The sequence below is a fragment of the Drosophila erecta genome, unplaced genomic scaffold (genome assembly GCF_003286155.1).
Source record: "Drosophila erecta strain 14021-0224.00,06,07 unplaced genomic scaffold, DereRS2 tig00000000-arrow-pilon, whole genome shotgun sequence".
NCBI classification, from domain to species: domain Eukaryota; kingdom Metazoa; phylum Arthropoda; class Insecta; order Diptera; family Drosophilidae; genus Drosophila; species Drosophila erecta.
Genome location: NW_020825194.1, coordinates 8,251,286 through 8,276,683, shown reverse-complemented (window position 1 = coordinate 8,276,683; position 25,398 = coordinate 8,251,286). Strand labels below are relative to the sequence as shown.

Here is a 25,398-nt window from a genome sequence, read left to right as displayed (position 1 = left end):
TCCTCTTAAACCTTCTATTTTATTAGAAGCTCCTTTTATGTTTTGAGTATTCAAATAATCTGATACGGACCATCTTTTAGCAGCTATAGCCTTTTGCTAAGAGTATCGTTTATTAACCAATCGCTTTGACTTTGGCGGTTGCAGCTATCCAAGGAGCTATTGTGGCCAGCTGTGATTTGAACTTGAACTTGCTGCCGCTTCAGCTGCCTGCAATCCCCTCTCTTCCCAGTCCCCTTGCCATCAACTTGTCGCAAAAAAAAAATTAACACAAAAAGTACAACACGAACGCATTGCTGGCATAGCAGCAAACAAGTGTGCAAATCGTATAAGATTAAAGCTAATCAAGCATGACAGGCATTCCTCATGAATTTCACATTTATCGCGATATACATTTTTTTAAGGGCCACACGGCGGCAAATGTCAATCGTTTAACGAACACTTAAGTTGGGGGGATCAATAAAAAAAGATGCCGCCGGATTCTGAGCGGCACGGAATTCTGCGCTTCCGGCCGAGAACGAGCGTATTGTGAACACATAATTATGATTCAGTTTATGCATAATGCCACTCTTAATCACTGAAGCGAACGTAACGCGTAAATTGTCATTTAAATCAAACGAATATCCAGCGAATTTCACGGTCAAGTGGAAGTGCCAGAGCCGGAAGAAATTGCCAAATGCCACGCTTTGAGCCAAGTTTGCTATGATGTTTTCACCTGCAATCAAGTCAAGGTGCTGCCAGCTTTCCAATTACATATGCTAGATACACGGATTTGCATAAGCATCGCCAGCTGATCGACCCGTTTGGTGCACCCGAACCCAAAACTGGTTACCGGAACCAAGACGATGAATATTGATTCGCTAGAAAGTTGAATTCGCTACCGCCACTGCAGTTTGCCCATTGACATGAACATTAACCGATTCCGACGATTCCCTTGCAGAGAACAAACATCACGTGGCCCAGGGTGAATGCAAAACCCAATAGCACGTAGCCCCAACGAGCAGAGTCATAAACAAAAAACTCACTCAAATCACCCGCCAAACACACAAAACGAAATCCACTCAAAACAAACGCACGGCTGCGCCGTCAACGGCGGCAGAGATCGAGCCATGCTTTATATAAAATCAACTGAGCATATCTGTTGGAATTCATTAAACGTTTTACCGCACAGGCCGACGTACAGCGGTTCGAGATCCGAGATCCGAAATCCAAAATCCAAAGCCCGAGAGCCCCACCGTGTAAGACCCCAACAATTTTGGAGTACAACGAGTACTACTCCGCAGTTCACAGCCTTTGGAAGCAGTTTTTCCTGGCTTCGCGTGCTCGTCGGTTGTCATCCATAAATAACATAACATAAGAAAATACAAAAAAAAGAAAAAAAAACAAACAAAATTAAAAGCCCATCAAAATAACGCATTGCTACCTTTGTTTACGAAACTCGCTGCACCAAGAATTTACCAAACAAACGTAAAAAATTGATGAAATAGCAAGCAAAACATCGATTACGTGTCAAGCAAATGAAAAGTGCCAGTGTTCGAGCCAGATATAATTCAAATATTTGTTAACTAATTGCAGCTTCTCACACGCACACACTGCCGCGCAACTCAATCAGCCAGCAAATATGAAATTCGTAAGTATTTTCGTTTGCGTTTTTCTCGTTAGTTGCAGCAAGTTCGTTGCCTAAGTCCTTCGTTTTTCGCGACAATTGTCACAGCATTTGCATCGGTCGCTAATGCGCCGTAATTGTTAACACGTTTGAGCCTCGTTTAAGCCACAAATGAAGTCAACTATTTCGGTTTGACAGTTACCAAATGACTGCTGCGGTCGACCAAGTCATTGTTTGCTCCACAAGAATTTTTATTGGGCCCTGGCACTCTAATTTATGGTCCACAATGTCGTGTGTCAGCGGGCCATGAAAGCCAGGCCACCGCCTCGATATGTCTATATCTGAATCTATAAGCCATATATAAGCCATATAAGTTTATGTGCATTATTTTCGGTGACCATCCCCGTTCAAGGCGCTGAAAATTTGATGGAAATTTGAATGTATATGGTCAAAATATGCTTATTTTCCTATCATCATTCGATCTTTATAGGGAGTTTTTATTACCGCGTTTAAAATGCCGAGCAATCAGCTCAGTCTAAATCTATATTTGTTATTATAAATGTATTTTCATTTTATACACACGCTTTCGTAATTTATGTATTTTCCCTTTAGTTTGTTTCTTTATAAAATCCAGTTGGTTTTTATTAGCGTATCAAAATGTTACTGGTTCACAATGAAAAATATTCTCCATGCAATCAAAAAGTTTTCTTAAAAAATGATTAATTTATTCCAAAAATAGTTCTGTTAAAGTTCATTTTATGATGTCTCAAACTGTTTTTAATATGATTTTTATTGTTATTGTTTCCGGGAGTTGAGTTATTTTAATATTTATTAAGCAAAGACATTATGAGTATTGAATTCTTCCACTTACTAATGAATTGATTATACTTAGCTTTGGCTTATTTGAAAATGCAAGCTAATTTGCCAGTTGGGTAAAGCCAAGTGGTTAGTTTTCATAATCGGTGACTTTCATTCGCATCAAAGTCTGAATCACATCATCCTTTATGGGTCAATGAAACGCAAAATTATACGTCTCTAACCAGATTTAATAAGAAGCCCAAACAGTTTCCGCCACGCAGTTGGCAATCAAGTCGAGTAGCCCGCAATTACATGGGAAAACGCACGCAAAATCGCAGGCGTGCGCGCAAAAAACCAAAAAAAAACAATCCCAAGTTCACGTTGAAGGCCGTGGAGATCTGAGATCCGGGGCTTGGCTATCGAAGAGGAGATCGGGGATCGGGGTCCGGAGTTCGCAGACCAGCAGACGGCTGGTAGACAGACGCATAGACAGATTGGACAAGAAAACGAGGCGAAAACGTGCTTGAGCATGCGTTTTGTAACTTAATTGAAAAGTGCGATACACACGCGCCAATGGCCAATGGCCAAGAGCCGAAATGCCAAAGCCAAGACCAATTGCTATGGCCGTAGCCAGTTGGCCGGCTGACCAACTTCTCGTGTCCCATTGCGTGCCCCAAGCCGGCTCTCCCAGCTAAAAGCCACCATAAAATCGAAAACCAAACCCCAGATGCAGTCATGAATGAATCAAATGAACCGAAGCTGTGCGTGAAAAATGCCAAGAAGTAAAAAAGTGGAGGCAAGTCAAACTTATGCATTATAAAAATGCAAGCGTGCATTGCATCGGAAAATGGCTTATGCAATGCCCACCAGTTTGCCTGCTGAAAGGGGGTCTAAAGAGTGGCTGTTCCAGGTAAAACTGGCACCCTGGGAAACCGCAATCAGTGTCGCTCTCGATTAGGATTCGGTCATGCACACGTACAAGATTTATTAATTGCTCTCAGCCAACTCGGTTAATCGCTCCAGCAGATGTCCGTCCAGTCCGGATTTCTAGTTACAAAGTTTCTGCCTCTCTTGCTTGCGTGTGGAAATTCAAATTAATTGCCATACGTACTTGTACAATTTGATGTTGTATTTTGTATTTAGTGTTTCGATTTTCGGATCTGGGTTTTTTGAATTCGTAGTCGGCTGCGCTTGGCTTCCCTCTAATGAAGATGTCACGCCGGAAAGTGCCGATTGCTCAATGCCCAAGTACGGGGACGACGACAAGTCCACTCCGTGCATAATTACTCGCAAGACGGCTTTGGCTTTGCTTTACATTGTGGTTTTGTGCTCTGGGTCATGCGAGAATAGACACAAACTCTATTGCAAACGTGTGTATAGATATTGGGGAAATACAAGGTAGCTGTGCAGTAAGTCTTATTTATACTTATGTATATAAAAGCTTATTATAACGTATGTATATTTATCGTTAATTAGGAATCGTTGAGTGGAAAAGTGCTCATAGATATTAGCCTTCGTTTAATCGCGAATAATGGCGCTTACCATTTCCCAGAAGAGGCATTTAAGTCAGCTCCCAAAGAGCGTTGCACACTTCAGTCGCGCCAGGAGTGGGACATTCCGATCTCTGGTCCTCCAGGCCATGTCATTCGATATCGTCCCATCGGACGGAGCGGACTCAACAATTTTTATTATGCCTTTCTGTCGCTGGACGGCGATTAGCGTTGGAGCTGAAGCTGGAGCATAGGATTTGGCATAGGATTTCGGGCTCTCTAGTTGCGTTTGAACGGCTGTCGCAATCGGATAGCCAGATAGCCAGATAGCCAGATAGCCAGCTAGTTGTCCATGTAGTCAGTCACTCAGTCAGGTCACTTCGTGGTGTATCCATGGCAAGTGCATGGCGTACACATGTCCAGTTGGAGTTCGAAAACCAACTGCCCACATGCGACGACGGCCAGTTGCGAAAAGTATGGCATTTGTGGCCAGATATTCGCGGTCCATTACCATATTTATGAGGCATGTGCGTCGTCGTCGTCGTTGTCGTCGTCTGGCGTTTGTGTTTGGCATTTTGTCAGACTCTAAACGATACAAATTTGCCCGACTTGCAGCTGGAAACCAGTTTGAACTTGAACCCATTTCACTGGCAGGAAAAAGGAAAAATCCGACTAAACAAGAAAATCAAAAGACCAAATCAAATTGGATTACCTCGATTCTCACGCTGCACGACCACTGGCAATTTGCACTTCCTAGGCAAATTGATGTTTAATAATTCAATTACAATTGACAATAGATTGGGCAACAGCAACAGCAACAGCAACAGCAAATCAGCGGGGCAGCTGGCCACGAAGTCGCCAACTGACTCCATTTCCCACCTATTAAACACAATTCAAAGTAATTTGAAGCGGCAGTCGTCGGTTTTCCATAGCTCTTGCCATTATTTTTTTGTTGTTTTTTCGTTTTTTTTTTTTTTGCGAGTTGGTTGCACCTACTACATCCAACACTTTGCACCGATCCAGCTTCGGACAGGCGGCGTTATTTGCGTTTGGAGAGTCCGAGCTCCCGGAGCTCTTAACTCTTAGCTCTTTGCTCTGACTTCCGTGTTGAAAGTCAGCCAAATGGTTGCTCAATCGAGCATTGAACCCTCTGCCAAAAAAGAAGAAAAAAACCTCTGCAACTGGGCGTTGCAATCGTTAACAAAAGATAACAATAATAACTTTGTGTGCGGGGTTCCGAGTTCAATCGCTCCGATCACATTCACTTTTCCAACTGCGTGTAGTTTTCACATAAAATTAATTACGCCCCAGCGACCGACTGGCCAAATGACAAATCGGTTAAACTTTAAATATAAACAAGATTAATTAGCAGCTGCTCGCCTGCCACCTGGATATCCATCAGCTTTTCAGCTTTACAGCTTTTCCAGGCTCCCTCTGACTCATGCAAATTTTTGTACAATTTTGTGGGCCAAGTCGAAGCCATTGAAAGCGCAGTCTCGATTACCTGTTGCTTGGGTCGAGCAATAAATATAACTTATTTTCTACCGCACATTGGGAGCCAATCAAAAATTAAACGCCAATAAATGCCAGTGCATAATAGCAAAAAACAAATTGAAAATTTGAAGGGAGTTGCTAGCTGGAATTTAAGTTTATGGAAAGTGTTTAAAGTAGAGCAGTCTGGCACTCTCGGTTAGTGAAACTTCAACAATCCGAAGTAAAGATCTATGAATATTGATAAGAGATAACCAATAAGCAGTTAATTAAAGTGAGAAAATGAAAGGGGAATTCTGAATACACTCGCCAACTAAAGCACTAACAAAATAGAATTTAATTAGCACTCATTTTCATCCTATTAAATACTTATGATTGATATTCAGTAGTTACCCAAAAGGGAATCCTTAGGATTAATTTGTTTGCTATCTAAAGTGCCTGAAAGCAGGTTAAAACTCCTCAAGGAAACTTACAATTACAAGTCAATTTTTATTCAATTTCAAGTGCCACAAAAGTTACTTGGCAATATCTGCGGCATGACAGCGCTATTATAGCCCGAATCCAGGGGCTATCAGCGTGCGGAGCTAACGAGACAATGCAGCTATCGTCGTCTGTCCAAGGCGCTGCTCCATGGAGCTGCATGGTGCTCCATGGTGCTACATGGTGCTCCTACTACGGCTGCAAGTCGTTGTCGTTGTTCAGTGATTTTTACTTAGTTTTATTTGGCTTTATATGCGCTGGCACGCTCACATGTTGCTGCACTTAATCATTGTTGTGGGTGGGTGGGTATTATTTTCGCATGAGCCGCCGTTGGCCAACTACTACTAAATAGAAAAAAAAATAAGCAAAAACTGGCACCGAAGTGCTTGTCTGCGTGCCTCGATATCTGAATTGTGTGTGTTTTCTGGTGTGGTTTCTGCTGCTCCGTAGCCCAAGTCGCCCAATTACGAAATCATATCTAAGGTCGTTTGTTCGACTAATTTGTCGGAATTTTTGCAGGAGGTGGTGGCCCAGGAAGACCGCTGGCATTGTTCTTAATTCCGCCGCAAGCCGCTAATTAGTCCCAATTAAACGCCACTAAATTGGTCATATCAATTACTTTCGCATTCGCCATCTGTATGGCTGAGATTTTTCCACCTTTTGCGGAATTCCAGATGCAAACAGTTGGCTGACGACATTCTGACGGCTACATGTGTTTACAACCTGAAGGGGAGACACCATGCCGAAACCGAAACCGAACCCAGTCAGATGCCAACACAGAAAACCAGTGGTCAAGACAGATGAATCTAATTTGTTTAGCTCTAGTTTGAAAGTCTGCCTCAGAGGCGGCTTGTGTCTTATTTCCGTTTAAGCCACTCATGTAGGAAGCTTGATTGGTTTTACATCAATTACTAAATTAAACCAGTTTTGGAAAAGAAATATTTCGCTGGCTAAAATAGTGTTTATGAGTAACTATTTATTTAAATGAGATGGAGTTTAGAACAGATTTATGTACGAGATAAATCTCAGATAAATGCCACATTAATGCAATAACGCAATGAACTAAAGTTGTTTCCGCAGCTTCAAGTCGCAACTTCTGGAGTGATCGTAGCACTAGAATTACAAATCCCAATGATCGGATCATTAGTCAGAGCTCAAGTGATTAAAATGACAGAGAAGTAGTACTCTTGTAAACTTGACAGTATTTCCCTTAACGATCTCGTGTTCGTCGCTCTGGGGAACTTCAATCCTGCGCCACTGTTTCAGTTTTTTTTTTTCAAAAAACTCGGATGTAGTTTTGGTCTCAGTATTAGTTGCAGTTTTCGGTTTAGTTTCTGGCTGGACAGCAACAACAGTACAACAGCTACAACGGCGGCAGCAGAAAACACGAATTAATTAAAACAATTTTTTCACAAGTGGAGCGGTGGCTTGTTGGCAACTTTGCGACCGCCTTGTTTGCATATTTTGTGATTATTTGGTAGCATATTTTGGCTAATAGCAATTAGCGTTATTGTTGCATTTTGGCCCCAGGAGGGCCCGTTGTGATCCCTCACAGCAACAAAAGGTGCGGCCCATTAGGCAATTAATGAGGCCCGAAAAGCTTTGGCAACATTTGCATTAGCAGGTTGCACTCATATACTCCATACAGTGCACATATGGAAAACGGGTGCATTTGGGGCGATTGTCCAATCGAACGGGCCAAAGAAAACCCGTTCTATTAAGTCAAATTTGCCCTATGATTAAAGTCAGTCTGCCAGCCGGCGAATGACGGCCTTAACTAAGACGTTCGACTTGTGGTCGAGTATGAAGACAGCCCGAGTGGATTTATGAACCAGTCAGCCAGACCATTTGCACAGCATGTGGCCCCCTTTGCCACCCACCCACCTGAGCAGCCACCTCCTCCGTCTCCGTCTCCTCCTCCTTCTCCATGGGCCATTAGCATCCCAGGCGATCGAGCAGCATTGGGGTCAGTGGGAAAATAATCGCTGCCGTGATTGCTATTTAGCAAATTGATCACACTTCAGCGCAGTTGTGGCTGCTCAACGTGATGTGCATTGAATAATCTAAATAAAGCGCATACATTTTCCAATGCCTTGCCTTTCTATGCTTTAAAAATGGTCTCAAAACACAACGAGTAACCACATAAAAGGAACACGCTTTAATTTACTGCGCCTTGGGACACACAAATCAGTTGAAACTTCCTGGAGACCAGGCTGTAATTAAGATTTTATTTCTCTAAAGCTCTTGCCCCATACTGGGTGGTTAAACGAACATTTAACTATAATATCCATTAAAAATTTGGAAAACGGGGGCATAAGTGTTTCGCAAAAAGGATCAACAAAGTAGCAATTAAAACATTGCAATAAACATTTGCTCATTGTGAAATAAGCTTGTGATTTTAAATAATGAACCTACGCAATTGTGTTAATTTTCTAACCATTTGAGAGTGTTACGATTAAGAACCCTATCGAACTGTGCCATATTTGTCATAAATTCGTCATGGGCCATTGCGGCGGTTGACGTGGCAAATTGCAGAGGCCTTTTGGCCATCGACCAGAACCGACATCAAATCGGTGGCGGACTGGAACTGTTAATGGCACCACGGCTATCCGGCACTAGGTACTTGGCACTCCGGCTTTTGGCTTTCGGGGCTTCTGGCCTGGCTTTCTGGCTCGTGCTCAAGGCAACTGCACTTGACCGGGCCAATAGCAAAAGCATGTGGCATTCTGCGTCTTGCGTTCGGTATTTAATTGTCGGCTTATGGCATTGGCACACATTTCCATGGCTTAATTGCTTTGGCCAGCGTGTAACCAGTGCAATTGGCCCGTGCATGCCGTCAGCCATGTGTTTGCACTGCGCTCGTATTACCCAAATAGCGAAATACTTCCAGTCCTTGCCTAATTTGCATTGTCCACCTACACTTGCAGTTAGTCACCATCGCCGCCCTCTGCCTCCTTGTGGCCTTCGCCGCGGGCCAGCAGTACTTTCTGGGCCAGTTCCCCAGCCGGACTCGCTTTGGATTCGATCCCGTGGCGCTAGCGGGACCCTCATCGGCCACACAGGTTCGGGATCCTCGACAGAACAGGGGTAAGTGACGACTGGACATGCTTAGTTGATGGATTGCAGACAGATCGGAAACATAGCTCTTTACTTAATTGAAGAAATCTGCACAGCAAGATGTTACTAACAATCTGAATGTTGTTTATACCTAGTTGCACCTTCTTACTAGTTTAAAACGCTTTCCTTGCAGGACCCGTGGTGTTCCCCCCATCCCCTCCAGACGCAGTGGACGAGTCCAGCGGCGTGGTCGTGGGTGCCTCCGGATACGGTTTTGTGCCGCCCCAGCAAAGTAATGCGAACCTCTTTAAACGCACTGTCTGAACACAGATAGAGATAGCTGCTCCTCCATCTCCATCTCACTCACACTCGAACAGCCACACACGCAAACACTTTCCTAGAAGAGAAAAGCTTTATTAGTGCAATATGTAGTCGTGTTTTTTTGTTATGTCTTTGTTATACTGTTAAACGATTGCCCAGTAATTTGCAACCCACACAAATGTCTAATTCGCAGGAAAACTCTCTGGTTAAAGTAACAAATCTTCCCCACACCGAATAGCAAATCTTCCCCACACCACAACACAAAACAACACACCGATTCCCAGTAATTAACCCAAAGCACTCGAAAGCACCACAATCACACACTTTGCACACCAGCACCGGAAACGGAAATGCGTCCCTCTTAGCTAATTGTAGCCACCCACAAGTAACAACCCACTAACTCCGGACCCCACTTCCCCTCCTATCGCCCTTCCCCACCCCTTAATGTTAATTTAACATTTACTTAGTTTAATTAGCTTGAAAACGCTATTGAGTTATTTTCCACGCTATTGTTTCGTTTTTGTATTTTAATTTGTCTTATTATTTTCGCTTCTTTTTTATTTATGTTTCAAATTGGAATTGTATTATGATTTTACCTTTTGTTTTTACCTTATTTTATTTGTAACATAAAACGAAATTTTAAATTATGAATAAACCGACAAATACTATTAAACAAAAACCACATTTCAATTCGCAGCATTTTTCGTTTATCAATGCACCATTTGAGTTGTATTTATGTTTTGTATATGGATTTAAGCACTCGAGCGGCTGATCAGAGATCACCGATCAGCGCGGTAGCAATTATTTTAAGCGCACATAAAACTAGCGCCTAATTAACAGCTCCGAATCCGACTTTGAAGTGCACCGGCTCCGCGATTGGATGGCGGGAAATAAAGACTGGGACGCAGACTCAAACGCAGACGAAGACGAAGACGGATCCGGGGAAACCATCGACTGTGACCACTTCCAACTCGAACTGGGCATGCTCTGTCTCTCCTCGCGCACAGCTTCACACTTGACGGAGCAGGCCGCAGAGAAACACATGTACTCCAGGTGGCTGACTAGTGGTCTCCTGCGGAAAGCAGACAAAATGATGCATATGCAAATGGGCAGATAAGCCAGCTAAGGTGCTGATTCCCTTGGCTCAGCTAGTGATCAGCTGTGATCTTTGTCTTACTTGGAAGACTGGCCTCTTTTGGCCAAATAGAAAAGATCGCACAAAGCAAAAGACTTAGGCAACGAACTTGAGCAGTTAGTCAATAGCTTAGTTGCTTTCTCTATAAACAAAAGACTTAGGAAACGAAGGTTTCCTTTTCAAATTTTATTCCTTCATTTATTTTATTAAATTCTTCCATGCTCATAGCTCGGAATTAATACATTTACTTGGTAATGAAATTAAGATTAGGGCAGAATAATATTCCCAAACTTATGTTGCATGAAGTTTATGCTCTCAGATAGTTTTTCATTTTTAAAAGAACCAACAGCACAGGAGAATCGAAATAACCTTAGCTGGCAGGGCACATAAACAGTTTCCTTAACGATCCGAGCAGAAGCAGGTGCTGGGGCAAGAATTGCCGCTTGTGACTCGCGATTCGCGGCTCCAACTCAGACCGCAAGTGGTCCCGTGCCGGATTCGTCGTGGAGTAGGAGCGGAATCTAGTCTGGCGAGGAATGGAATGGAGTCGGAGGGACGGAGCAGACGCCGGCCAGACGGAGTCAATGATATGCGCGACTAATGCGACTTGGCTGCCTTTGCATTTGCCGCATGCAAAATATGTTGGCAGTTGATTTTCGCTTTTTGCGAGCACAGCTTGCTCTGTTTTTGCATATCGATTTTGAGCATGCAGAAATGGGGCAACTTTTTCCATGCTGAATGCGAGCTGAGGCCGGAGGACTCCGACTTCGATTCCAAACTCATTGTACAAATGAATGGAGAGACATTTCACAATGAAGCTGGAGCTGGGAACAAAAAGCGTAAAAAGCGTTCGCGGCAACGACGCTAAGTTGAGATAATTTTTACAATTTGACAATTTATGCACGATTGAAAAAGCGAACAGCCTGAGAGTCGACAAGGACCAGCCATTGTGTAATTAACTTTGCATGGCAAAAGTTCTCTCCCCCAACCCCCGAATGGCCGCAAAACCATGAAGCCAAATGGTTACGCAGTGGGATTCGGCTTCCTGATGAGGACTGCCTGCGGCTAGGAGACCCACTCACCCGCAGGCCATGGTAATGGTTTCGGCAGCACCAATCGACGTCTAGCTGAAGCCGCAGCGTAACAATTGCCCAAGACTGGCGTAGATTAATGGCAGCTCCCCCGCCCCATTCCGCAAGCTCCATGCCCCGCGATCCCCTCGTGATTTAGTTCCAGGCATGAATTCGAGCGGCGATTGGCCGGTGTGTGCAGTTGGGCAATCTCCAGCCGCAGCCACCCACCACAATTACACAAAGAGAAGTTGGTTTTAACAAAAGCTTCCTCGGAACCTCAGTCTTTGCTTCTTCAAATGGCTTTAATTGCAGAAGTACTTTAAACAATCTTTAAAATAATTCACTACCATTAATAGGAGACTGGGATCATTTGGTGCTATAAATTGCATTGGGCAAACAAAAGACTTGGTAAACAAACCTTTAAACTTAAACTTTTATGTAATCTTCAAATGGTGATATTGTTCCCTTATTTTTACCACCATTGATTCTTTTGAATAGTTGACTGAGTAGCTGAGAAGTGATAAAACGCATATCTTTAGGTGATTAATTTCCGCAGTGTACATACCGATTGGCCGAAGTGGTCAAATGTGACCGACATTCTAATCAAAGTGGCTGGGCGTTGTCAGACGGACGGACGACTCGGTGGACAATCAAAGGCGAGATCGGCTAACGACGACTGTGACGTCGACTCCGTGATTGCAGTGGCGATTGTGATTGACGGAATGAGCTTTAGACCCCGGCGCGACCTTCGAGCTGTGTCATTGGGTGACGCCCACGCTTGGAATTCACCACTTGGCACCCGCAGCAACCACAATTAATACCCAATACCCCATACCAGTACGAAATCCCAAACACCGCGCCTCCAAGTGCACTTGCCCAATATACCTACCTAATAATCCAATATTAATCACGCCGCGTCGTGTGAGAAACCCAATTAAAATGCTCTTGTTTGTTCGAACAGCAGCGGCGGCTGTGGCCGTGGCGGCCGCGGGGGATCCGTCCACCTACTTTAGCACCACCTTCCAGACCCCCGACACCGCCTATGCGACATACAACTTCTTCGGAAGTCCGTACACCACGCGGCTTAGATACTTCTGAGCCGGATGGAGCTGTGGCCAAAACCCCGAGTCATGTTCAGTGGTCAGTGGAGTGGACTGACTGCCGCCGGAGAGGAGAACTAGGAGCAAGAGCTGGAGACTAGAAACAATTGTCTTGTAAATAAATGTGTTAACTCTTATTAACAAATGAATAGTGTTTAACTTAAATGAGGATCTGCAATAGGTGCAGAGACAAAGTACTGCACTGGCCAAGACAAAGTAAGCCAGACAATGGCCTAAACTTAAAATTGGATCTCCAACTTTGATTTATTAAGGAAATATAATATTTGTCATCTCATCTCATAAAGATTTCATTATATATTTTATCTGTTGTTCTATATAATTTATTTATGCATTTATTTATCCTACACTAACCACCAAGCTCTCAGTCATAATATTAAATAATTATGATTGAAACTAACAAGCAATCAACTGACGGCCATCTGTTTTTGAGCTAAAATTTGGATTGGCAAACAAAAGACTTGGGAAACGAACTTGAGAGCGTGCAGCGCACAGATCATTTGCATTGCGGCGACCTAATTGCAACATCCCTACAGCTTTCAGCTGGGAAATTGGCAGCCAATCGGCAATCGGCGATAAGGATAAGTAGCCCAAATAAGTATTGGCAATGGTAGCCGGGCATTTGCTGCACGCACATCGCGGGCATCGTCAGTGGCTCTGGAATGCTGCGAATGTTGCCATTGCGGGAAATGTGTACAGCATGACATGACAGCAGCGCCACAATTGCATGTTATTTGGCTCTTGCTTGCTCGCCATTGTATGCTAAATTACGTATACGCCCGGGCGGCCGGGGCAAAAGACAAAAGCCGAAGCCAAAGTCAAAACGGGCGGTGTTAATTTCCACTGACACTGGCGATGTTGCGACCAGAGTGTCCGCTATATTTATTTTTATTTATTTATATGTTGCATTTCTGCGATTGTCAAAAGCCAAATGCCAGAATTGCACCGCACCAGAAAAAGTCCACAATTCTCGGTCGGTTTCACAACAATGGGCAACGGATCATTGGATCATGGCATGATTCACAGCCGCAGTTAAAGCGGCGAATGTGCCTGTGGAGCTGCGGAAAGCGCCGACTTTGTCATAATTATACCGTAAGTATACTCGCAGAGTAAAAGGGTATACTACATTCTTAGAAAAGTTTGTAACAGGAAAAAGCAAAAAGGACAACAGTATTACTGATCGGGATCACCAGCTAAGTCAATAAAAGCCAGAGAGTTAAAATTGAGCATGCAGATTCAATAGCTCAAGTTTGTTTCACAAAACATTTTGTTCCACAAAAAATGTGGAAACTTCTTCCTCGTACTACCTCTAGCTGAGTAATGGGCAGCTGATAGTCGAGAAACTCGACTAATGCGTTCTCTCTGATTTTATTTGTGTGGCACAGGAACAACGCCAGGCTAAACGTGTTGATAACCTTGTTGACCACAGGAATTTCCAGCGAAACGACAGCTTTAACGACTGCACGGGGAAAAAATTAGATCGATTTTAAAACGAAGGGCTGCTGCTGCATAATACCTGAAATGTTCTATGTTCTAGGTTGATCAATTTTAATACATTTTTCGTTCTATCAGAGAAAAAAACGAAGGCAATGGGGCACTAGATTTTTCTTACTGTGTGCAAGTATAAAGTATACTTTATGCCCTGACACCGCAGGCAATAAATGAAAATGAAACCGTGAAAACGTGTGTCTATGACTGAGTGCGACAAATAAACAATCATGCAAGGCGGAGACATTACCCGAGGCCTCCGGGAACCAGTTAGAAGCAGCCAGAGACCAGCACTCCAGTATCCCGCCCATTCTTTGATCTAATTTCAAAATGTCGCTTGCCAGTTCCGTTCAAAAATCACGTAGCCCAAACAAAGTCGGTTGCTGACCTTCAGGTGATTTGCAAATAATGGTTTTTAGTTCGATTCCGTCTTGCAATTAGCAAATTCTATAAAGACCGCATTGACCGGCCAAACAGTCGCAGCAATTAACATAATTCCAAATTTACTATCACTTTTAATTGCTCTCATTCGCGACTGTTGGCCTTTCCAAAGCCACCAGCGATGATTGGTGTGGTAAATAGCTGCTATTTGTCACATATTTCAAGGTATTAAAATCACTGGTTGTGTTTATTCTGCAAGACATAGTTCGCATAATTACCAAAGCCAAATGTGATTAATAGGAATTTATTTAATAACCCTAAGATATTGAATTGAAATACTAAGAAGATCAAATTTATCTTCGTTAACCTTGGACACGTATAATAATGTTTCAGAAGGGTGTATAATCTATACTTTCATGAAACATACATTTTTGCGTAAAATAAGATATGAAATATGAAAAAAGGGGAAAAATCAATTTGAATTTTCGCACCATTCTCTGCAGTGTGACCATCACTCACTAACGCCATAATATCGTTGCCCATACTGATACTAAGAAAGTCTGAAACACATCTGCTTGCAGGCGAATATTCTAGATTTTAAGCGAAATTGGCACACATTAAGTTAAACCAAAACAATATAATCATGGAACAATGCTATAACAGAGGCTGTGGCCAACTTTTCAATCCGGAGACCAATAACGATGGTAAGCAGCCGGCGTTTATGTCATGGCACCTTCCTGATGAGTGTTTAACCCCCCATAATCCCGTCCAGAATCTTGCCGGCACCATCCGGGCGAACCGTTTTTCCACGACGCCTACAAAGGTTGGTCCTGCTGCAACAAGAAGTCGGTGGACTTCACCGAGTTCCTCAACATCAAGGGCTGCACCCTGGCAAAGCACTCCAATGTGAAGCCTCCAGAGCCGGAGAAACCTGTTAGAGATGAGTCCGCCGACAAGAGCGAGGTAATCGAAGTGCGTGCTCCCATCCGGGAAGCCTTGTCGCGTCCACCAATTGATTCGCCGCTGACCGTCCTGCAGCCCGCTGTGGCTCCTGCCCTGAAAGAGATCGTTTTCGTAGAAAAAACGCCTGGTGCTCCAAAGTCCAGCGACGCCATCGAGGTGGGAACCAGTTGCAAGAATAACGGCTGCACCTACATCTACGCGGGTACCAGCAGCGACTTTGGCGAGTGCACCTACCATCCGGGCGTACCGATCTTCCACGAGGGCATGAAATTCTGGTCCTGCTGCCAGAAACGAACCTCGGACTTCGCCCAGTTTATGGCGCAAAAGGGCTGTGCCTACGGTGAGCACAAGTGGGTTAAGGAGGTGAGTGCCTTAAAAATCAAGAGACTTGGAAGAAATAAGATGAAATTTGTAAACTCTCCTTTTTAGAATGATGACAAAAAGGTTGTGCAGTGCCGCTACGACTGGCACCAGACGGCCACCAATGTGGTTGTGGCCATTTATGCCAAAAAATATGATTACAGTCAGAGTGTGGTAGAGCTGAATCCCATCAGGCTGCACGTCAACCTGGTCTTTCCCGAGCAGAGCAACGCCAGGTTTGACTTGGACCTGGAATTGCGCGGGGTAAGTTCCTAGTCGAGCTAAATTCCGTAGTAAGCAGGCTAATCGTATTCCATTGCAGATAGTCAATGTGAGCAATGCAAGTGCACATATGTTTGGCACTAAAGTGGAGATTACACTGCCCAAGCTGGAGCCCGGCTCCTGGTCTAATCTGAATTTCCCCAACAAAAAACTGCCAGCGGTTAAGAAAAGCCAGGTAGAAGAGAAGTCCAAGCAGGAGGAGAGCGATGAGGAGTTCTTCGACCTCGATGATATTAAAGCGGAGACCAGTTTCCGTCTTTCCGAAATGAGTTTGCAGAACCCAAACAACTAATAAAGAAGTTGGCATTTAATGTTATTTACAATTCGCAAATATGCCAAGGACCCAGTTTGTAACTTAATCGTCGTCGTCGTCCGCCCCGGGAACCCAATCCTCATCATCGTCATCATCCAAATCCAATTGGCCAATATCTTGGAACAGCGTCTCATCGATTTTGACATTCTCAATGTTTTCACCCGCCTCCAGGAGGAACTTGATGTCCGAATCATTAAGCGTGGTGTCGCACATGAAGAGTTCGCGTCCGGTCTGTTTCTTGGACACATTGTTTTTCTCCCGCTTGGCGGCAATGCCAGTGCTGTCTTCGAATTCGAGTTTCCATGTGAGGAAGGACTCCACAGTCACACGGGTGCCCTCGAACTTCTTGCGTTCCTCCTCTTCGATTTCACGCAGTTTCTGCTCTCGCAGTTCCTCCTGGTGGAACTTGTGCTCATCCCAGCGCTCGTTCAGCCACTCCTGGGCGCTGCTTACCAGCGAAAAGATCATCTCCATGCCCAGGTTCTCCTCTATAGTCTTTTGCAGGTGCTCCAGCAGGCGCGTTTCGAATGTATCCTCAAAGTTCTCTGGCTCCTCGATTTCCACCACGGGTGCTCCATCCGGATAGGTGGCTGTGTATGTGAAGACCAGTTTGCAGGAGAGACCTTTCTCGGGCTCCTCCGAACTGTACTCCTCCGTGGCGATTGGAATCTGAAATTTGTGGTGCGGCTCCGTGGCGAGAACTGAATAGCAGCAATTATTAATGTGGATTTCAAGCAAATGCTGTGGTACTTACTCTCCATTTCGCCACAGTATATGGAGTCCAAAGCCTCCACCTCGTTCGTCTGATCTTCCTTGTAGTTGCGGCTCATTGTGCAAGTTTAACAATTTCAACAAACAAAAAAGACAAATCCAGTCGTCGCCGCGTTGAGGTTACTTACAGCCGAAGTCAGATGCACGGTCAGACTGCTTGATGAGTTTGGTTCACAAGTGAAATATATCTTCCACCAATACCGGGAGACTTCAAAATCTAATGAAAATGAATTTCCTTAATCATTTTGAACTATAGTTAAAGCAAATTAGTTTTTAAATAATGCAAAAATAGCATCATACCACTGAAAACAGCTTGAACGTGCAAAGAACATATGATTTTCAAGAGTTGCCACCCTGCACTTACCAAAGTTGCCACGCTAAGGAATACCCTTGATATTTTGAAAATTAACTATTTGGAACTTTATTAGAAAACCTTTTAAACTATAATATTTCTAAAATGAATAATGAGCAATGTTTAATTCGCATATAAATTAAAATTTAACTCGTCAATATAAACCTTGTTTAGAAAATGGACACTTTTCATATTCCTCATTAACTCTTATAATACAGTTGGTACTGATGCTTCGTCGCCTGCAACTTTTGAGTTTCAGTGTATTATTTAAAAATGTTACCTTTCGGGAGCCTCAAGTCTAGAAAGAAAAATGAATGCTATTAATATAGTGCTCAAACTCGAATATATAGTTTTCATACTTGTGCACGGTGATCAGATTGCTAGCCTCGACCCTCGTATCCTGGGGCGTCAGAAAACAATACTGACGCGACAACCACTCCAAGCCCTCGCCGATTAGAATTTCCGTGATAAACTTACGGTTTACTTCATCCTAAAAGAAAATAAGCTGTCTAGGGATACTCAAGAAAGTAGGAAAATATATCGAACTTACTGTAAACACATCGTATTCGTCCAAAAAGTAGAACGGATGATCTGAAGTGCTCCAAAGACCTTTCAGCAAGGATACTGTCGTAAACGAGCGTTCACCGCCCGATAAGCTTCTGGTATTGGAAGTCTCATTTCCACTGGGCGGAAATACTTTGATCTCCCACGTCTTGTTCGTGTCATTGGTCACGAAACTAACTCTAAATTCTCGCAGAGCAAGAACTTGCTGTAAAAAGTTAGGAAAAGCATTTTTAAGGTAAATATCGGGTTGCAAGAACTCAATACATACTTCGAATTGAAACTGAACCATTGTGAAGTAATGATGTCGTGATCTCTGAAAAAGTTGCGCTCGGTGATGGTAGGCCATGCGCAGCTTCCTGATCACGGATTGAACCACGTCCAGGTGCCGACCCTGAAGGTCCAATTCGACTTGCAGCTCCTCCAACCCTCTTTCCACCTCTTCAGGGTTATAGTTCAGCTGCTCCACTTGCTTGATCTTCGATTTGTAGCGACTAATTGCTTCGCGTATTTTCTCCTCCGATTGCGTTGTCGCTACAAACTCTCCCAATTTCTCAGCCTCTTTTCGAGCCTTTTCCAGTTCGTTCAACACGGTCTCCTTCTCGCCGAGCATTTTTCTCTCGAGCTCCAACGTTTTCTGGAAATTGCGAGTGTTTTCTTCATAGTGGAGGTCCAGGCTTCGGATCTTGCTTTCGACATCGCTAACTTCGGTGTCCAGTGTGGAAAGCTTCTTGTGAATCACCTCAAGGGTTCGCCTCTCTTCCGCTTCAGTTGACTCAAGTTCTGCCTTGCGTTCTTGGATGCTAGCAAGTTTTTCCTGAAGCGCTTTCCGTTCTGCCTTACATTTCTCAATTTTTTCACCGCTATCAGCTAAATGAGATTTCTATAAAAGCAATACAATTAATTATTACTGAAAGTTTATGAGAAATGGCACATACCAAACGATCATACTCCGGTAGCTCCTGATAGTCAAAATTTTGCAGATCCATTATCTGTTGCATAGCCCTCTGATTCCTTGATTGATGCTGACCAATCATAGTACTCTTCTTCGAAATCATTTGTTGGGTGTTTTCCAGTGCCTTTCTGTGTTGCATGTAGTCTATTTCCAAAGAAGCATCCTTTTCCTGAAGATCGCTCTGCTCCATTTGAAGCTGTCGTATCCGATCATCGACGTTTATATGAATATAGCGGGCGGGTGCTATTCTAGTCGAGTAGACAGCATAGTTGGGCGATGGTATGTACTCAAGTCCCAGGTTCGGAACCAGCACACGCGTGAGATTGGGCGGAACGTTCTCAGTGTCGGAGGTGAGGAATTCGGCAGTTTCCTTGGACTCTGTCACAAGGACCGTTTCGATGCGTAGCATATCAATGAGGTAGTTCATTACCACAGGATCATCGCAGCTGAAAATTTAGAGTATTGATAGTTAAATGAATTACTTCAATTTGCAAATGCATTTACCTGATTTCATCGATTAACACTGTGGTATTTGGTGTGGTGGGTTGCACTTTATTTCTAGACACGTCGTAAACGCGATCCGTAAACGGGCTCGTTATAATAGTGGGCATATTCCCGCCATGGAACTTGTTTTGCAGCAACGCCCGCAGCGACTGGCGATCGCGGTCAGAGCTAACGATGTACGAACGCAGGCAGGTCATGAGCTGGTTCTCGATAAGGTCCCGGTATTTTGGATTGGGCGCACTGATATACTGGCCCAACGGCCCACGAGGCATTCTGTGCATATTGGAACCGGCATACTGAGTTCGCAGGGCATGAATAACCTGTATCGCTTGCTCACCGTACACGGACAGTTTATTGGACTTGTTGCGGGACAGTGCTTCTAACTCCCAACTGATATTTTCTGTAAAAGTTGGAAAATATATAAAAGATGTTTTCAAAAAGGAGATATCCACTCACGCTTCGATTTATGCAGCTGGTATCTTTCATTTTTTAGAGCGTCCACCCTTTCCTGGACTGAGTTAATGTCTCGTTTAATCTGCTGCTGCTCTTCTCGCAACTGGGCGATGATCTGTTCGCTGTCGGCCACTTGCTGCTTTAACGTCTCCATCTTGTTAGCGTGCTCTTCCCGCTGCTCCTTAACCCGATTAAAGTCAGCATGATAGTTTCCTATCAGGTTTTCACATTCATCGTACGCATGCTGATCCTCTCGCATGCGACGTTCTGCGTTCCCAATCTGGGCTTTAACTTGACTGGCTTTTAGAAGCAGGTCCTGCACTGCTTTCTTAGCTGTTCTTAGCTTTTCATCCTGTGTCTTGTAGGTTGCTAATATTTGATTTTTAGAAGCCTCAAACTCTCTGGTGACAAAATAAAATGAGTGGATAGGTTTTTACAAAAAATCATCTATAGAATATTAAACAAACTCACTTCAATTGTTGGGTCATGGTAGCTTGCGTGCTTTCCTTTTTGGATGTCGTCTGCTCCAGCTTTGTCTTCTTGTTTTCAATCAGTTTAATTGAATGCTCTAGATTCTCAAGCTCGTTTTTGTAATGCGTCACGGCCATCCATGCCAGCTTTGTTTTGCACTGCTCCAATTTTACCTGAATAAGTACAGTGATGTTCAGTTAAACTTTAATTATTATATTGTAGCTAAATTTCCTACCTTGACCATTTCCTTATCCTTAAGAATCGATACCTTTTCCTTCTCCGCTTCAACCTGCTTGGCCACCACATCTCTTTTCTGTTCAATTTAAAAATCATACAAACATAGAGACAGGAAATATTATTAGCTAAACTACTCCCACCTTTTCAAGATGTTCCAGGTCTTGGGTAAAATGACACCGCTGGGCATGGCACTCGGTTAGACTGATGGTGCAAACATCTAGTTGAGTTGCTTTCATCAACAGTTTGTAATTCGATGCTGGCTCCAATCTGCAAACAATAAAACATGCTTAGGAGGCATTTGTTAGAACTATTGTGGTTATTCTTACTCTTTTAGAAACTCCCTCGCCGCCTCCTGATTCAGCACAAAAATGGGATTCTCCACATTGATGCCGAAGCAGAGCAGCATGCGCCTTATCTCGGCCACTTTCTTTGAGACGCTTCTACCGCGAGCGTCCTGGAGGTCGTAATTCGAAGAGGAGTTGCGTATTTGTCGCACTACAGTGAGGTGGGGCCCAAAGATGTCCGCTTTGAAAGGCCGCAATCCCGCATTACACAGCGTTATGGAGATGGTGGCACTAGCTTCCCCATTCTTAATAAGCTCTGAAATGCATATATCATAATTGCATGTTTTGTATTGCTTTTACTCCTACCTACTCTGTATGTTGCTGGCCCTGTTGGTTGCCCTAGCACTGCTGGTCAGACCCAAAGCCAGTGCCGTGATTACGGCGCTTTTGCCACTGCCATTATTGCCAACCAGGAAGTTTATATTGGGCCCGAACTCAATGAATAGATTGGAGTGACACATGAAGTTGGTGAGGCGCATTGAAATTACTTTGCCGCAGCGATCGAACGCATTTGGTATGGACAGTTCGGACTATGGAAAATATGGTTTAGATAAACTGGGGCTAAAAGGTTTATCACACAATCCTACCGTTAGATTAAAGTTACCGCTGCGCTGGGACATGTTTGAAGATGTTTGGCGCGACTGCTTTTTGCGAGACCTTGTCGTCTGCGAAGTAGACGCGTTCTCCCGCTCTTCCCCTTCGAGATACTCGACATAGTCCGCCTCCGCCCCCGTCTCTGGCACGGATTGGGTTTGCTCCAGCTGCTGTTTGCTCCTCTTGCGAGTTGGCTCTGCCGTGGATCCATCGCTATCTGACCCGGACGACGGCATCCGCCGAATCCTGCCTCTGCGACTCCGTTCCATTTGGTTTTGTTCTATGCCAGAGAAAAAGCGCGGGCTGATTTGAAAGTAAACAATTCGATATTGAACGACTTTGTTAGCTTAGCTTACTTGTGTAGATGCGTTTGTTTTGTTATAATTCTTGTTGATGGCAATAATTCCAACGCGAAAGAAACCTAAAGCGCAGTATCTTAAAGAATTTTGCGAAATTACACCATGGCCATTCATCCAGTTCCACGCGTAGTGTGACCAGGTCGTAAACGCTTTGGAGCGTCGCAAAATAATCTGGATTTCTACCAATGCAGTAGAGACTCTTTGGAATGTACAAATAATAATTTGTATAGATGCGAGTATACAACCATTTTATTTAGCTTAATAGTTCAAAAACACATTTAAAAATGACGTCTGCACTTATTTTGGCACTTTTGCTAAGACAAATCAATTATATTTTAATGAATAATGTCTACATAAGTAATCTTCACTGTAAATTGCACTTTACTTTATTTGCCATTGTAATTGCGAGTTTCAAATCAATCGTATGAATTACCATGTCCAGTTCAGATGAAGATTGGTTTGACCAGGATGAGGACAAACTGTTGCAGGGTCTGAAGAAGTCGTTGAAGGCCCTGGAGCTGAAGGAGAATGAGGAGCACATCGAAAGCTGCCCAACTGAGCGTAAATGCCTTACGATTCTCCAGCCGTAATATTGCTATCAAGTTTTTAATTTCAGTGGGGAAGCATTACTTGAAGCAACTTAGCCTGGAGGGCTCTTCTGTGAGTGCCGGAAGTGATGGCAAGGCCTCCGGTAGGTTCTCCCTGAGCGAGTTGGCAAAAGGCTTAAAAATGCCAGCAATCGACATGTTCTTATACTTCTTGTCCGAGGATCGAGATCTCTTCGTGAATCAAGTACTGGCCAATGATAGTGTGAAACGAGTTGGCCTGTTCGTGGATGTCCTGTGGTCACTCTGCGAACTGGAGTTGGGCGGATTCGATGAAGTCTTTCTGTCCGCATTCAGTCGGCAGACAGTGCTTCTGGACAAGATCAAGAATCTTTTGCAGGCCAAAGCTGCTGTGGCAAAATGTGATGAGGATTCGGCCGTGATACTAAGCCATATTAAGTTGATGCTTCTACGAGCCCATAAGCATGGCGTACTTAGTCGTCAGGGCTACGAATTGGTGGAAGTTTACAAAAAGTTGGCACCTTCCTTTAAAAGCGACTTGATCGAAGGTCTCGAATCATTCACCGGTAACTCTTCACATAATGTCAAGGGACAAATTTATCCGTCGCTGGACCAGTTACTGGGCAAGGAAGCCGCTAAGGATTCCAATGATGAGGAAGATGAGCCCTTGATGTCCAACAAAGTGGTCCAATATTTGAATGCGCAGCGGAATTTACTAAAGGAAGATTTTTTAGACCCATTAATTGAGATTGTGCAACAAATGCGCAGCGGAACGGATGTCGATGATTTGACGCAGCAGTGCCTTCTGTGGTCCAATGCGCATTTGACTTTGAATCCGCAGTTTGCCGAGGCTCAGCGTCACAGCCTAATTTTCTTGATGGTAAAATCTACCGAAGCGTCTAAGAAAGACTATAAGATTTGGCTGAAATCCATAAAATCTGGGACACTGCTCTGTCTTACCACGAGTCTCGCCTTTGATGATCTAATTCTAGCTTCCGTTGGCTATACGGAGGCAAATAAACTAAAGGAGGATTGCGTAAGAAATATGTTTATCGTTATGAAGATTCATGTTCAAAATATTTCTATACTCCGCAGCTAAGTGTGCAGATTGTCAAACAATATAATATTGGAAACATCTACGACCGACCACTGATCATGTTCCAGGCGCCCGTGTTTTTTGAGCCTTATCTCAGGGTTCACAATTACCTGAGCACCTGCAGCACAGAACAGTTTCCCATGCGTCGCTATATTGTAGACGGAGAAGTAAGTCTAAGCGTAATTGAAGAACTGAAATGTATACTACTTTATCACATATTTAGCTGGAGATACCACCGCCAGTGTACATGAAACCAGGAGTTAAGCTAAGTCTTAATAGAAAGCCCTTCACGCTGGACAAACTACCCGAAGATCTGCCTTTCAATGAGAGTCAGAAAACTGCATTCAAGGAAGCTTTAAGCAGGGAGTTCAGCATCATCCAGGGACCTCCAGGCACCGGAAAAACACACCTTTCTGTGGAGTTGGTTAACACTTTGATACAGAATGCCAAAACCCTGGGGACGGGACCCATCATTGTGCTGACCTATACCAACAACTCGCTGGACAAATTCCTGGTAAAAGTATCGCAGTACACCCAAGAAATTCTTCGCTTTGGCAGTCAGTCACGAGATCCGCAAATATCCAAGTTTAATGTGCACACCATGGTCAACCCGGATTTGGTACCACCGCGCTTGAAGCGAATTTGGTGGCTGGTCAATTGTGAATACAAGGAAAAGTTTCAGAACCTTCAAAGCCTGTACGCAAACTTTGATGGCAGCGAGGACAACTACCAGCAGACGCTGGCGGCTCAGGTGCAGCTTAATCAGGTTGTCGAGCGTATCGACACACTGCGCATGGTGTTCCAGTTCTTTCTAGCAAGGGACAAGGACCTGTTGGCCATGACTACCACGTGCGCGGCCCGCCTTAACTTCTTGTTTAGGTTGCTGCAGTCAAAGTGTGTCGTCTTTGAGGAGGCAGCGGAGATTCAGGAAGCACATATCCTGGCCTGCCTAACGCCGCACACAGAGCACGTGATCCTCGTCGGCGATCACAAGCAGCTGCAACCATTCAGCGGCAGTAGTAAGGTCTCACAGATCTCGCTCTTTGAACGACTCATTGTGGCGGGGCTGCCATTTTCACTGCTCAATCTGCAGTATCGCATGCGACCCTGCATTTCCGACCTCCTTGTGCCCAGCATTTATCACGAACTACTCTGCTCGGAGTCAGTGAAGGAATACGACAACATCCGCCTGATGGCTAAGAACTTGTTCTTTGTTCAGCACAACCAAACGGAGCAACGTACCTCTGATATGTCCATTGAGAACCTTTACGAAGCTGGCGTGTTGGCTAATTTAACTGAGTTCCTGATTCAGAAGGCCAAATATAAGCACAGCGATATTGTGATACTATCCCCTTACAATGCCCAAGTAGAGTGCATCAAAAAAGCGGTATGTTAGCAATACCCAATACACATAATTTGATTGTCCAATTCTCGTTCCTTCTGCAGCTTCCCCGAAAGTATCGGTTAACTGTGCAAGTGGCCAGTGTGGATAGTTTCCAAGGCCTTGAGGCCAATATTGTGCTGCTCTCGCTGGTGCGCAGCAATCCGTCCGGCCAAATTGGCTTCCTTCGTCTAGCCAATCGGGTGTGTGTGGCTCTTTCTCGAGCCCGCTGGGCTCTGTACATCATCGGGAATCTGGAGATGTTGCAGCAATCCTACCCAAAGCTTTGGAACCCTATTGCACAGCGTTTGGAAGAGAACAATGCCATCGGCGAGGCTTTTCCGACAAAATAAAGTACCTAATTAACGTATGTAACCAACTAATTAATATTTGTATATATG

The 25,398-nt window shown here is 44.1% G+C and overlaps 5 protein-coding genes across 7 annotated transcripts; 3 read left to right on the top strand and 2 right to left on the bottom strand.

The window, feature by feature from the left end:
* The first annotated feature begins 1,108 nt into the window (after positions 1–1,108).
* Positions 1,109–12,687, top strand: LOC6555017. Of its 2 annotated transcripts, none has more exons than XM_026975633.1 (5): positions 1,109–1,235; positions 1,573–1,627; positions 8,790–8,949; positions 9,113–9,211; positions 12,410–12,687. In XM_026975633.1, exons 2-5 carry the CDS (start codon positions 1,619–1,621, stop codon positions 12,544–12,546), a joined length of 405 nt encoding a protein of 134 aa, XP_026831434.1. In that variant the 5' UTR covers positions 1,109–1,235; positions 1,573–1,618; the 3' UTR covers positions 12,547–12,687. The 2 variants fall into 2 exon arrangements, with proteins under 2 accessions (XP_026831434.1, XP_015008891.1); XM_015153405.2 differs by lacking the exon at positions 12,410–12,687 and adding an exon at positions 9,434–9,547.
* Positions 12,688–14,953: 2,266 nt separating this feature from the next.
* Positions 14,954–16,371, top strand: LOC6555111 (cysteine and histidine-rich domain-containing protein). Its single transcript, XM_001981991.3, has 4 exons — positions 14,954–15,139; positions 15,208–15,761; positions 15,828–16,022; positions 16,081–16,371. Exons 1-4 carry the CDS (start codon positions 15,079–15,081, stop codon positions 16,330–16,332), a joined length of 1,062 nt encoding a protein of 353 aa, XP_001982027.1. The 5' UTR covers positions 14,954–15,078; the 3' UTR covers positions 16,333–16,371.
* On the bottom strand, positions 16,330–17,495 carry LOC6555110 (RWD domain-containing protein 1). The gene is made up of 3 exons (XM_026977093.1): positions 17,425–17,495; positions 17,108–17,341; positions 16,330–17,054 (listed from the first exon to the last, which is right to left on the bottom strand). The coding sequence occupies exons 2-3, from the start codon at positions 17,181–17,183 to the stop codon at positions 16,396–16,398; spliced, it is 735 nt and encodes a 244-aa protein (XP_026832894.1). The 5' UTR covers positions 17,184–17,341; positions 17,425–17,495; the 3' UTR covers positions 16,330–16,395.
* Positions 17,496–17,548: 53 nt separating this feature from the next.
* LOC6555109 (structural maintenance of chromosomes protein 6) lies at positions 17,549–22,132 on the bottom strand. 2 transcript variants are annotated; one of them, XM_001981989.3, is made up of 14 exons: positions 21,952–22,132; positions 21,589–21,898; positions 21,312–21,531; positions 20,984–21,257; positions 20,798–20,924; positions 20,656–20,733; positions 20,421–20,593; positions 19,953–20,350; positions 19,497–19,896; positions 18,976–19,438; positions 18,309–18,920; positions 18,027–18,245; positions 17,836–17,966; positions 17,549–17,774 (listed from the first exon to the last, which is right to left on the bottom strand). In XM_001981989.3, exons 2-14 carry the CDS (start codon positions 21,862–21,864, stop codon positions 17,753–17,755), a joined length of 3,393 nt encoding a protein of 1,130 aa, XP_001982025.1. In that variant the 5' UTR covers positions 21,865–21,898; positions 21,952–22,132; the 3' UTR covers positions 17,549–17,752. The 2 variants fall into 2 exon arrangements, with proteins under 2 accessions (XP_001982025.1, XP_026832741.1); XM_026976940.1 differs by having other exon boundaries at positions 21,589–21,875.
* Positions 22,133–22,143: 11 nt separating this feature from the next.
* On the top strand, positions 22,144–25,380 carry LOC6555108 (NFX1-type zinc finger-containing protein 1). Its single transcript, XM_001981988.2, has 5 exons — positions 22,144–22,515; positions 22,571–23,556; positions 23,616–23,783; positions 23,840–25,003; positions 25,063–25,380. Exons 1-5 carry the CDS (start codon positions 22,389–22,391, stop codon positions 25,348–25,350), a joined length of 2,733 nt encoding a protein of 910 aa, XP_001982024.1. The 5' UTR covers positions 22,144–22,388; the 3' UTR covers positions 25,351–25,380.
* The last annotated feature ends 18 nt before the right edge of the window (positions 25,381–25,398 follow it).

Excerpts from the sequence above, each read along its gene's own strand:
- LOC6555017 (XM_026975633.1), top strand. Across the intron at positions 8,950-9,112 it reads GGATCCTCGACAGAACAGGG|GACCCGTGGTGTTCCCCCCA; the intron begins GTAAGTGACGAC and ends CTTTCCTTGCAG. Across the intron at positions 9,212-12,409 it reads TTTTGTGCCGCCCCAGCAAA|CAGCGGCGGCTGTGGCCGTG; the intron begins GTAATGCGAACC and ends TTGTTCGAACAG.
- LOC6555111 (XM_001981991.3), top strand. The coding sequence starts at position 15,079 with ATGGAACAATGCTATAACAGAGGCTGTGGCCAACTTTTCAATCCGGAG. Across the intron at positions 15,140-15,207 it reads TCCGGAGACCAATAACGATG|AATCTTGCCGGCACCATCCG; the intron begins GTAAGCAGCCGG and ends AATCCCGTCCAG. Across the intron at positions 15,762-15,827 it reads AGCACAAGTGGGTTAAGGAG|AATGATGACAAAAAGGTTGT; the intron begins GTGAGTGCCTTA and ends TCTCCTTTTTAG.
- LOC6555110 (XM_026977093.1), bottom strand. The coding sequence starts at position 17,183 with ATGAGCCGCAACTACAAGGAAGATCAGACGAACGAGGTGGAGGCTTTG. Across the intron at positions 17,055-17,107 it reads ATACTGTGGCGAAATGGAGA|TTCTCGCCACGGAGCCGCAC; the intron begins GTAAGTACCACA and ends GCTGCTATTCAG.
- LOC6555109 (XM_001981989.3), bottom strand. The coding sequence starts at position 21,864 with ATGGAACGGAGTCGCAGAGGCAGGATTCGGCGGATGCCGTCGTCCGGG. Across the intron at positions 21,258-21,311 it reads CAGGGCCAGCAACATACAGA|AGCTTATTAAGAATGGGGAA; the intron begins GTAGGTAGGAGT and ends TATGCATTTCAG. Across the intron at positions 17,775-17,835 it reads AATCTGATCACCGTGCACAA|ACTTGAGGCTCCCGAAAGGT; the intron begins GTATGAAAACTA and ends TTTTCTTTCTAG.
- LOC6555108 (XM_001981988.2), top strand. The coding sequence starts at position 22,389 with ATGTCCAGTTCAGATGAAGATTGGTTTGACCAGGATGAGGACAAACTG. Across the intron at positions 23,784-23,839 it reads GCTATATTGTAGACGGAGAA|CTGGAGATACCACCGCCAGT; the intron begins GTAAGTCTAAGC and ends TCACATATTTAG. Across the intron at positions 25,004-25,062 it reads TAGAGTGCATCAAAAAAGCG|CTTCCCCGAAAGTATCGGTT; the intron begins GTATGTTAGCAA and ends TTCCTTCTGCAG.